Source organism: Trachurus japonicus, chromosome 9 (assembly GCF_045865225.1).
Source record: "Trachurus japonicus isolate A0001 chromosome 9, Traja_1.0".
NCBI classification, from domain to species: domain Eukaryota; kingdom Metazoa; phylum Chordata; class Actinopteri; order Carangiformes; family Carangidae; genus Trachurus; species Trachurus japonicus.
Window position 1 is genome coordinate 30,037,358 of NC_140915.1, and position 12,253 is coordinate 30,049,610.

Sequence of the window (12,253 nt, forward strand, 5' to 3'; positions counted from 1 at the left end):
AAGGTGTATGGAGCTGATGTTAAGTTAACTGAGTTTTTACACATGTTTGGTTGCTACTGAAGTTACATTTTACCAACCCTGATTAAAATATTCTCATGGTGAGTTAACTGGCATTAAATCATTGAAGATGTAGTCCACTGACTGAGCCCAGTGTTTATATAATTAGTCCTGAAGTGCACAGTACCTTCCAGAAACCTCTAATCATTTCCTTGTACATGAAAAGCCCCTCCAGGACAGATCAGCGACCTGTCTGGCATATAGAATAAAGTGCTGACTATTTTGCCGAGTCACTATGTCCAAGCAGTGGATGGACTAAAATGCAGAGAGACAGCAGGACACTAGGTGGAGACACAGATTCGTGACGCATATGCAGGCTTGGCCCTCGGAGCAGCGATGTGTTGTTCCATCTCCTTCACCCCACAGGGAGGGAGGGAGGGAGGATGCTTCTGGTAAAGTGAACTGAGCAAGAGAGTGGCTGCATCACAGTGAGTGCACACGTCAAAAGAAGTTCTGTTATTAGTTGGAATGAAGCTCCCCTGGCTGTTTGACAGTTGTCCAATTAGGACTTAATATGATGAGCGCACTGATTAAACCAGAGAAGGGGAAATCCTATAATGTCACTACCATCTTCACCCACGGATGAGAGAGGAGGGGTGGGGGTGGGGGTGGGGGGTCATCACAAAGACTTCATAAAGCTGAATCCTCTTGGGGAAGCATGCAAACATGAGTCACCAGCAGTGTTTGCTGTGCTTTCCATTCACTGGAACATAGACACAACTATTAAAAGACTACAACCCCTCCCAGGGTTGATGTGTGCGTCTTCACAGTGTCACTGTGAGTGTTAATTTGGAACTATATGTGCTTGTGATGAAATGTAACTCTGGGTTCAGTAATTTGCATCTGTCGGGACAAATACATTACAAAATTATACAGAGAAAAAATAGATCGTACACTCGATAGTTATGCCACAAATACATTACTAGATAAAATCAGGGAGCCCTGATGAAACACAGGAGGGGTGTTCTTGCTCTGCTTCAGTCTATATCTGACTCCTCCAAGGCTGCAGATCTAATTATAGGTATTCATTACAGCTATTGCATTTGGAGGGTAATATATCTTCATAACGCCTGGCACAAAGGTATTTGTTGGCCGTGGTTTTGTTCATAATCCCACCATTCAGGGCAGAGGCAGACAATGGAGGGAGCATTGAATTAGGTCATCTGTACCATCTGTAGTTTATTGCTGTGACTGCTAATGGCATCTGTGAAGAGATGGTGTGATTTACAGGTCCACTGACAAGCCAGTCAATGACAACGCGGACACAGACAAGCACTCTCACTGCATTGCCGAGTCCCTCCCCTGTGGGAAAGCTGTCCACTCCGCGTCAACCAGTCAACTTAAGGCGCAGAGGAGGATGTTGGTTTAATGATGCCGAGTGCATCTCCTCCCTCTTTCAGACTCACAAAGGGAGCACATCCTCAGTACTACAGAGTGTGCAGCCAAGAGAGAAATAAATCAATACCACTGGCGGAGGTTGTCCTCCTGCCCTTTGATGCCTCTGCGTAAACACAGAGACACTTCGCGGTCTTGAACTCACACAGAACACACTCAGTTTTTCACCTTTGTACTGATGGACACGCCCACAACACTGAAAGATCTTTAGGAGGCTGAGATGGAGAATCTGTGGTTCGTGTGTGGATGGTGACTAAAAAAGACAGAAACACAAGGCGTATGGGCCTGAGAGAATAACGTCTGAGACTGTGTATGACTTCATTTGACATCTCTAAATCTGTTGGATTTTTTAAGAGGCTTGGGGGCCGGTCAGGATTGAGGTCAGCAACCACAAGGTCAGTTCAAATTCCACCCAAGTATATTAAGACATCCATCTGGCACGGCTTGGAGGTAGATGAAATTATGGGAATGTGGACAGATGAACTACAAGTTTTTTAGGGGGTTGTATATTTAGTGAATCAACCTACTCACCCCCCCACAAAAAAAGCAAAGAAACACCCGAAAAGTCCAAATATGTCCTCATGAATCCCTCGTTAGGAATATGTCATACAAATTTATTGTAATGTGACATGGAAGTATGTGAGGTCCCTTGTTTTTTTTACTGTGTACAGAGCAGTACACAAACAACATTTTGACAACAGGAACAACATTAGGCAAACTCTAGACGATGGGAGCACCACTGACCAGCATTTTTGAAACATCTGGTGAAATCATGCAATATATAAAACTTTCATATTTACACTTTTATACATTTTAATCCCTCTATTGTAATATAAAATATGTAAACATCTAGAAATCTTTTGGTCCTCTTTTTCACAGCTTTTCCACTATGTAGATATTTTTCATTTGATGAACACAGGGTTGTTTTAAACACTTAAACAAAACTTGATTTGATAGTTTTTTTTTTCTCCATGTTTTTTTTTTTTGTTATAATTAAAAAAAAATTAGTTCAATAAGCAATTATTAATATGCTGAAGCTGTATTTTGTATTTTGCAGTAGTTTGTTTTCAGAAAGCTAAATCTTGTTAAAGGGCAAACACATCTTCTTAAAAGGGATAATATATAGTGCTTGTGATATTTCTTTGGAGGTTTTAGACGATCAAAATAAGTCACAGAATAATGTCAAAGCAGAGATATTTCAAATTTAAATATAATAGCAGCCATTCCAGCACAGTTCATGTGATGATGTTAATAGAGCAAAAGGAAATATCTTCTCATCTGTGACCTTGAAAGCAGAGTCATGACTAATGGATGGAGGATTACAGTATAGTTATACAGGCTCTCCTTTTTCCGACAGGGACAGTTGGTGTATTTTAATGGTGGGAAGGTTTCCGACAGGAGGGGGTGGGGCGCAGTTTGACTCCTGTGGGGGGGTCCTGCCACGGAGGAAGCAGCAGCAGGTTTGGTGGAAGCCTTTACTGCAGAGTTTGGCTACTTTAGCCCTGCTCGTCTCGGCCGGTCCTGATCCACTTGCGGGGCCTCCAGGAAAAACCTTCCACTCCCTGCTGTCCCTGGAGGAAGGCGTTCTGGACAGGGCCATGGAGGAGGAGGGGCTGAGGCGACACGGAGCCCCGAGGTTCAGAGTGAGGGGTTGGCCGTGACCTTGTATTTGACTCGGACCTGCACTCAGATGATGATGGTGTGGTCTGGGAGTCTTTCGCAAACAGTGAACTCCAAGTAAACTCTGGAAAGCTTTCTTAAACTCCTGGTTGGAGCATGGGTAGATGATGGGGTTAATGCAGCTGTTGAAGTAACCGAGCCAGAAGGTGATCTTGAACACAGTGTCAGAGGGTCTGTATAAAGGGAACATCGAGCCTGTGGGGACAGAAGACACAAAAGGGTGGATCCCAACAGTGATTAAGAGCAAACTGTTTCATGTCTTTGATATACAAAAAACAAAACAAAACCAAGAGTCTATAGTCATGCTAGCTGGGAGGAGGTGCACCATCACTCTGTTAGTTTAGCATGTTGTAATTAGTGCTAAACACAGAATACTGCTGAGGCTGCTTGGTAGGCTATACCAAAGCACAAGTTAAAAAGTTGACTTGAGGAAGATGCTAGATGAGCAATGAAGGGCGCTAGGATTTTGAGACCTTGAATGTCTCTTGTAAATTTAAAAGAATAGTTCACCCAAAATTCAAATTGCACCCATCATCTACTCACCCTCATGTCGACTAAGGGCTGGGAGAAGTTTCGGAGTCCTCCGTGGCTTCTCTGAGTTACAGGGGGTCTCGGCGTAGCAGTGCATGTCCATATAACGGTTGCAAATGGATACCACTTTTCTTCGTAACAAAAAGACACACCAAAAAACATCCAAATACCTCCATGCTGCTCGTATGTAATGTCCATCTTGCATTGAAGCCCCGAAATGCGAAATTGTTCCGTGAAAAAAATTAAATAAGTCTATATTTCAAGCTTGTTTGCAGTGGAAGCTCCTCTTCCTGGTTCGTCAAACAAGCTTGAAATATAGACTTTAATTTTTTTCGGAACAATTTCGCATTTCGGGGCTTCAATACAAGACGGACATTACATACGAGCAGCATGGAGGTATTTGGATGTTTTTTGGCGTGTCTTTTTGTTACGAAGAAAAGTGGTATCCATTTGCAACCGTCATATGGAATGAAATTTCAATTTTGAGTGAACTATCCCTTTAACCTAACGAGTGGTGCTGTATGAAAAGTAAAATTTTATTAGGATTAAGTGAGTAAACATCTAGATGGTGCCAACCTTTCACTGAGACTATGTGAATAATATGACCTGCAGATGGTGCTTGAGGAAATCTCAATGGATCACCAAGGTCATCAGGATTCATCCTCTGGGGACCACACACAAAATTTGATGAAATGTCCATCAAACAGTTGTTTAGAAATTTCAGGCTCTACCAAAATTGTAAACCGACAATTTACAAACACTGCCATCCTTTGAATCAGTGCTGCAGATGTTCTCCTGTCTCTTCCATCAAAGGTTGTGTTTATATGAGATAAATACATGCTCTGCAACTCCTCAGAGAAACATATCATTGCCCTCGTTTACATCTGTTTAAGATGATTTATTTTTAATTGATCTATCCAGCTTCCTTGAAGGAAAAAAACCTGCCTCCTCGTCATCAAGGTTAAGTATTTTATTAAAATTGCTGTCATAAATTCTGCAGCTCTTGATTAGAGGAAGCGTCTGTGCAGAGAGTGTGAGTAGGATCATTGATGAAGTAGAAGAGAAAATTGCTTAACAGGCACATTATATGCAGGCCTGATGTTAGTGAGCCCTCACATATCCAGTGGCTGCCGGCGAAATATAAAAATAATAAAATGGCTGGCTTCTTGTGTGACTGTAATATATGTATCCATCATCTGTCTTCAGAAGTGTAAAGGCAGAAGCTGTCTTGTGAGATACTTTATTGGGTGAGCTGGTGCAGATGGTTAAATGTGGGCTTTTGAAAAATGAGATTGTGAGAGATAAAAAAGGTGCAGAGAGTTTGAGAGCAAATTATTTTGTGCCTGTCTGTGTAGCTCATACATTTCTATCCCCAGCTGTGCAAAAAAGAGCAATTGTATTATTGCTGATGTACTTGATACATTCACTTTCTTGAGTGAAAAAAGAAAGATGCTTTTGAATAAATCAGACAGTGCCTGTTTTTATGTGTAGCAACTGTGTAACTGTTTTTGCAATGTTACCTTCAAATAAACCACAACATGTTTTGGGCTGAGAAAGTCACATGACCCCATAGCTTGTGAACCCCCTCCACAATCTGCTGGATAAACTTCAGAGGCTGTTTTTCTGTTTTTCATTGTCGCTGACATGGTGCATTCATGGGAGCAATAACAAGGGGAAAACCTATTTATCACCTACGTTAGTAGCAAGCTTTTTGACGGCTGCAGCTAACGTGTGAAATAGGACTCTCAGGGCCACAGATATTAAAAGGTCCCAACACTAAATGCATTTTAAAGTAGCATTATTTGGTTTAGTCACTCTGGGGCCACAGAACAAGATGGAAACTCTGCTGTGATGTACTATGACCTTACAGAGCTCTTCTGGCTGGCTAACATTCACCGAGTGACAAATCCTACAACCACAGAGTAACATGTGCATTTGGAATCATGTTCCCTCTCCTTTTAACTATAGGCTCTTGGGATGGCTATACACCATTAAAAGGTTTGCTTTTGCCACATGCAGTAGGAATTGTTAGTATCTATAGCTGTTCACTTCCAGGGTCTACAAGAAATACTGCATTGAATTGAGCTGCCTCCACCAGTGGGAAACAACACGTTAGCTTGCCACTGTCATCATTGTCATCACTGTCATCACTTTCCATCAACAACTCACTACAGCCTCTGCCCTGAACATGCAACATGAAGAAACTACAGTCAGTGGCAGAGAAAACAAATACCTCCTTTAAGTTGACATAAGAGTTTAGTCCTGGGAAGTTTACAGTACAGTTTTATAGATTTCATCATATTTCTGCCTGGTCATGAAACAAGGCTGATAGAGGCCAATCAAAACACTAAAGCTGTACGACATAAAACCAAAGCAGATTTGATAGGTAAAAAAAAAAAAAAAAAACGAAACAATTTTTTTTTTAAATTTGACCCATTGTTAAGGTTGGTGGTTTGACCCATTGTTAAGGTTGGTGGTTTAGTGTTCAGGATTTCATCATATTTCTGCCTGGTCATGAAACAAGGCTGATAGAGGCCAATCAAAACACTAAAGCTGTACGACATAAAACCAAAGCAGATTTGATAGGTAAAAAAAAAAAAAAAAAACGAAACAATTTTTTTTTTAAATTTGACCCATTGTTAAGGTTGGTGGTTTAGTGTTTAGGGTTAGTAGAGTTGCCTCTGTGTCCTCTGTCCCCTAAGAAGTTTGAAACCAGGAAGGGCATTGAAACACCTTGTATGTAGTTAATTATGATTTATTGGACTGTGATGAAAGAAAGGTGACAGGTTCAGCTCATGGTCGGGAGCTTAACCTCTATTTTGGAAAAGAGGCACCTTATGAAGTTATTCTTTAAATTAGCAAAGGCTTATTTTACACGTCCTCATAGTCCCTGAGAAGGACTTCTGAAATGTCAAGGAGAGGTGGACAATCCAAAAATAAACACAGAGCCTAACAACTCACTGTTTTAATTTGTTTTGACATTATAAAATCCCACAATTTATTTTTTCTTTGATGACAAGACATTTACTCCAATAAAAACAAATCAGACAGTCACCAGTTATCCAGGGCCACACATCACAATAGTGATTTACTGCTACAGACTTCTGTGGCTGGCTGCGGTATGCAGCCTGATGCCAGTATTAGTAGGCGGCAATGGTAAGCTTAGGCTTTTCCTTATTTCCCAGTCAGGAGAGTACACAGCCAAATGGTAGCAGCTATTTTTACTGGCATGAGAGCATGGAATAAATAAAAAACCCAGTGGGATTTGTGAGGTTTTTGCCATATCTCATAGCTACTTGGTTCGGATTTCTTTGTCACATTCCCTCCACATTGACATCAACACATATAGCACGTGCATGGTTGGTGAGCTGGATGATTCCCCCTCAAGCTTGTCTTCATCAGGCTGGCTGCTCCTGAAGGCAACATCATATGAGGTCTGGCACCGGCGTTATGGCTTTATCTATCATTCCCCGACTGGCATTGTGATGATGTGAGTCACAGGGAGAAAGGGTAAGAAACAGCCTGACACTTCATTGAAGGGTCTATTTAAAACATACACTAGCCTCAGAAATTCTGCGCTTTTGTTTACACACAGGGGAGCACCAGAGGCTGTCACAGATCTGAAAGATTTATTGAGGCTATTTATAGAACGTCTACCTGGCCGAGTCAAAGCATTTACTACGCTGCTCAAGAGGCCACAAGGCTTGTCTGAATGAAGTCACTCCAGTCTGCTGCCACAGAGGAGCAATTCAGGTAACATCACCAAACAATTAAATGAACTAGCACTTAAAACCTGGCAGCAGCATAAATCAATGAATGGATCCTAAAATGTATTCATGGCGGCGCTGAATAGCTTTCGGACTTATGTATGAGTGCAAGTGATCAAATATATGGATGCATTATTAAGTAAGAGGTTATAAAGAATGTCCTGCGTAAGAGTAAAGAATGAGAACATTTTGGAAACATGCCATTTATTTAAAGAATAAGATGAGAATATCCATCTAATATCTTTCCATTCAATTCGCAGCAACTTTAAGGACTCTAGTAGGAAGTAACTCTACTCTACCAAGACACTCCAAACATAACCCCTATTTAATCCACAGCTTGTTGTTTTTACCCTTTAGTTTCAGAAAAGATTAAGCAAACAAGCTATGACATGTTAATTTGTGACCTTTTGAGAGTTTTAAGCTTTGGACACAGCTGGGCTATTTCCCTTGTTTTAATCTTGGTGCAGAGCTATTTCAACCCAATACTGACCGTAGCTTCATATTTACCAATGAAGACATGGTATCCGTCCTGTCATCTAACTTTCAACAAGAAAGTGAATGTGTATTTTCCAAAATGTCAAATAAAGGAGCAATATAGAAGTTTTCTCTGCTGCCCAATGGGGTTTCTTGCCAGGAGCGGGTGGTGGTGGTCACTCATAGAGAACCGTTTCTGCATTTATCAGACAAGATGTTAGAGTGCCCGCTCTGAGCAGTGTCACTTCCTCTTCCCCTCATGTTGGACTGGAGGCAAACTGGATACTTTGCTGAATTGTTTTTGTCAGTGGAGGAAAGGAAATTGTAGTGGCACAGCAAGAGTTAAGTGAGTGGCTATCAGAAAGTGATGAGATGGGCTGAGGCTAACTGGTTAACATGCTAATTTCAGTTGAAGAAGAGTCGTGATAGTGATTAGTTAAATGCGGCATTGGAGACTTTTAGTGACAAGAGGAAAGAAGTTTGATGCTGACCTTGAACATATACTATCATTGACTTTATAATAAGAGCAAAAACTTAAATCTCCTTAAATGCTCATCATGTAAATAAAAAAAAGACATGCAATGGCCTGCAGGCTGATTAAAATAATATTGCTCATATCATGGGTTGATGTCTTACACACAAGGTCATCTGACTCAAACAAATATCACATACACAATAGGCATGAATATACTCACTGATGGGGAGCACCAGGAAAAAAGGCAGCCAGCACAGCACGAAGCAGCCGACCACAATGCCCAAGGTCTTGGCGGCTTTCTTCTCACGTGAGAACTTGAGCAGCCGCAGGGCAAAATGAGTGCGGCTGCGAAGGGCCTCGTCTTCTGATACAGTGGTGTTGCCTCTGTGTATCCTGAGTATCACCTGCTCTGAATCTGACTTCTCTGTCTTTTGGCCCTCCCTCAGGCCCTGGCTTTCTCTGTGAGCTACCACATAAACTCGACAGTACATGGCCAGTATGATGGCCAGGGGGAGGTAGAAGGAACCCACTGCAGAGAAGATAGCGTAGCCCGGCTCCTCCGTTATTTTGCAGACGGACTCGTCCTGTGGAGCCGGCTCTTTCCAGCCGAACAAAGGTCCAATGGATATGATAATGGACAGCACCCACAGCAGCATCACGGCCAGCAGAGCCCTGTGTTTTGTCATTATGGTTGGGTAACGGAGAGGATAACTGACTCCAATGTATCGGTCCACAGAGATCACGCATAGGCTCATGATGGAGGCAGTGCAGCAGAGCACGTCCACAGCTGCCCAAACATTACAAAAGACTCGTCCAAACACCCAACGGTCCAGGATCTCTAGGATGGCAGAGAAGGGTAGGACAGTGGAGCTCAGCATTAAATCTGCCACTGCCAGATTGACTATAAAATAATGCGTCACGGTGCGCAGGTGTCGATGACAAACTACTGAGAGGATTACCAGGATGTTTCCCACAATTCCAAACACAATAAAGATACCGAGCACCAAACCCAACACCACGGCTTTGACCACGTTGAACTCTTGGGGTAAAGTCTGGCTGCAGTTGGAGCAGTTCTGTGTCAGAGGAGCTGGGGTCATGTTGTCCTGTACAGCAACCATGTGTTCCAGATCTATGCTGATGCTCGGCACCGTCCTGTGCAGCAAAGGTAGACTGAAACACACACCTATTTAAGTACACTACGCCACAAGGGGGACATCAGAGCATTCGCATAAAAGCCATTAGAGTAATGATCACATTAAGTCTGTCAAAACATAATTTGAATGATGATGCCTCTGGTAAATGAGCCATTACATTGGCGATGCATCAAGAAAAATAAAACTACGGGATGCATGCAGAAACACAAGCGAGAGAAGTACTAGATATACTGTATGTAGACAAAACCTACTGTGTTGAGAGGAAATCCATCTTGAAAATGTTACAACTAGCTGTTATTGTGCAGCTGGTACAAAAACAGTTTCGTCTTATAGATGGGATACACAATGGGTGCGCACATCGAGACAAAAGGCACAAAATTCAAGTCCATTTTCTAAAAAAAAAAAACTGGTGCTCCTCTCTGGATTTGGCTGGTAGGTGAGCACGAGGCAGCATCCAAGTTCCTCCTGCTGAATGCAGTGGGCGATTTCAAGATCAACACAGCTAGCAGGAAACAGCAACAGAGCCTTTGAAAAGAAAGAGAAGAAAGAGAAGAATCTGCTTTGAGAGAATTGACACATTCAACACAGACACTAAAACCCAAAAGCATTTATCCTTGCTCAGTCTTTTGTTTCATTTTTGCTGTTTTCTTTTTCTTTTCTTTTTTTTCCTTTCCATGTTTCTTCGGCTCAGATCAATCAAGACTGTGGGCGGGAGACGATGTCTGAGCCACTGTTGCTGTCAGATCAATGTGACCACAACCTCATCTCGCACTTATCGACTAAACATGATGTGAGGTTGAGGAATAAAGAAAGTGCTATCACAACTGACCAATTGCCTGTTTCACTGAATCGTCTGGGAAACATCACACTACATTTCGTAACGGCATTGAGCTAAATCAGAATAGCTGAAGAGATAACAATGTAATAACCTCAGTCACCGGATCTAATGTGTGCTTTATAGCTGTTTCGAGGTCCTAATGTGATCTTCAGCTGACTTACACCAAGATAAGCCATACCTTGCTCTCATCACTCTATCAACAAATCAATATCAAACTATGGCCTCTATACAAATAGAGGTCAAACAATACACAGTTACAATTTCACATGAATTCATGTTTGTGCACTTAAGTGTATTTAGGTCAAACCTTTACCTCAGACTAGATTCAAACAAATATGATGCAAATGTTTTTTGGAAATTAATTTATTCACAATTGTCATCAAGACTATAAACAGGAAGCAATGGTTAACCTGGCTTCGTCCAAAGATAACAAAATCTGCCAACAATACTTCCAGAAATAATTTGCCTGACCAAGAAATAGCTCCTTTTAAAACCACAAAATGTTGTTTTTGTATTTAGTTTTGTTCATTGGTTTAACATGTTCATTGGGCCGGGCTCCCCAGGCTCTATTCCAGGCTTAATGCTATGCCTACCAGTTATGTAGTTAATACAACAGAGTGGTACTAATCTTCCTATTTGTCTCCCACAGGAAATGGGATTGTTTCCCAACTGTCTGTTGCACTATTCCCTTGACATTTGTCAACCAAGAATATCAGTCTCTTTCCATTGTGGGTATCTATTTATAAACATAAGGCTATATTAGAAATCTAATTGCTCAGTTGGATTTCCAAGTAATGTCACAGTGCACTGTTCCTCCAGCAGTGCTGATTTTGGCCTGAATTGCTCCCTCTGACTTGGATACGTCAAACTAAATTCACTTTGAATGTTTCGTCCTTTGACTTGAAAACAATGTCTTTGTGCCATTGAAATTCCTTCACTTTGACAGATGTGAAATTAATCCTGTCCGTGGAGATTACTGACATTTGTAATGTGGAGGTTCCTTAACTAAACAGATTAGATGGAACTAGTAAAAGTAGTGCGGCCATGTTGACGATTTTGGGATTTTGCTAAGCTGCTTTATTTGAGACGAAATTAAAGGTTCATCTGAGTTGTCCTCTTTTATCTATCTATGTATCTATCTATCTATCTATCTATCTATCTATCTATCTATCTATCTATCTATCTATCTATCTATCTATCTATCTATCTATCTATCTATCTATCTATCTATCTATCTATCTATCTATCTATCTATCTATCTATCTATCCATCCATCCATCCATCCATCCATCCATCCATCCATCCATCCATCCATCCATCCATCCATCCATCCATCCATCCATCCATCCATCCATTCATCCCTACATTTGTGCTGACGTCCAACCTATACTTAGAGTTTTTCTCAGTTGCTTTGGTGCATTTCTCACATCACTTTGCACAACAATTAGTGTATTTCTCAAAACAATTAGTACAAACCGCAAAACCTAGTAGATAACCTGCAAAGGCGTCTCACAAAATGGATAGTTCATTCCTCAAAGGAAGTCTTCATGTCAATGAAACTGTCAGTGTCATCAAAATGAGAAGGCCTGACACCATTGTTTATGAACAAGATAGTCAAATGGATTTGTCATGTTTTCATTATGACAGTTGACTCTCTAAGTGTTTTCTAATGCAAAAGAGTCAGATCTTGGTGACGCTACCTGAAAATGCTCAAGACAGCACAATACACTATACGTGTACAGCCATTTGAAAACAGTAAAGCTATAGGCTACATTAGACACTGAATAGGTATGCTTCACATTTTTACTGCATAATGCTCTTTGCAATTCTAATTTGTTCACAGCGTTGTGCAAAAACACTAAAGTCACGTATTTACAACAAA

At 41.3% G+C, this 12,253-nt stretch overlaps 1 protein-coding gene across 1 annotated transcript; it reads right to left on the bottom strand.

Annotated features, from left to right (window-relative positions):
- Nucleotides 1–2,506: 2,506 nt before the first annotated feature.
- Nucleotides 2,507–9,745, bottom strand: adra1aa (adrenoceptor alpha 1Aa). Its single transcript, XM_085787284.1, has 2 exons — nucleotides 8,600–9,745; nucleotides 2,507–3,327 (listed from the first exon to the last, which is right to left on the bottom strand). Exons 1-2 carry the CDS (start codon nucleotides 9,495–9,497, stop codon nucleotides 2,783–2,785), a joined length of 1,443 nt encoding a protein of 480 aa, XP_085643410.1. The 5' UTR covers nucleotides 9,498–9,745; the 3' UTR covers nucleotides 2,507–2,782.
- Between the last annotated feature and the right edge of the window lie 2,508 nt (nucleotides 9,746–12,253).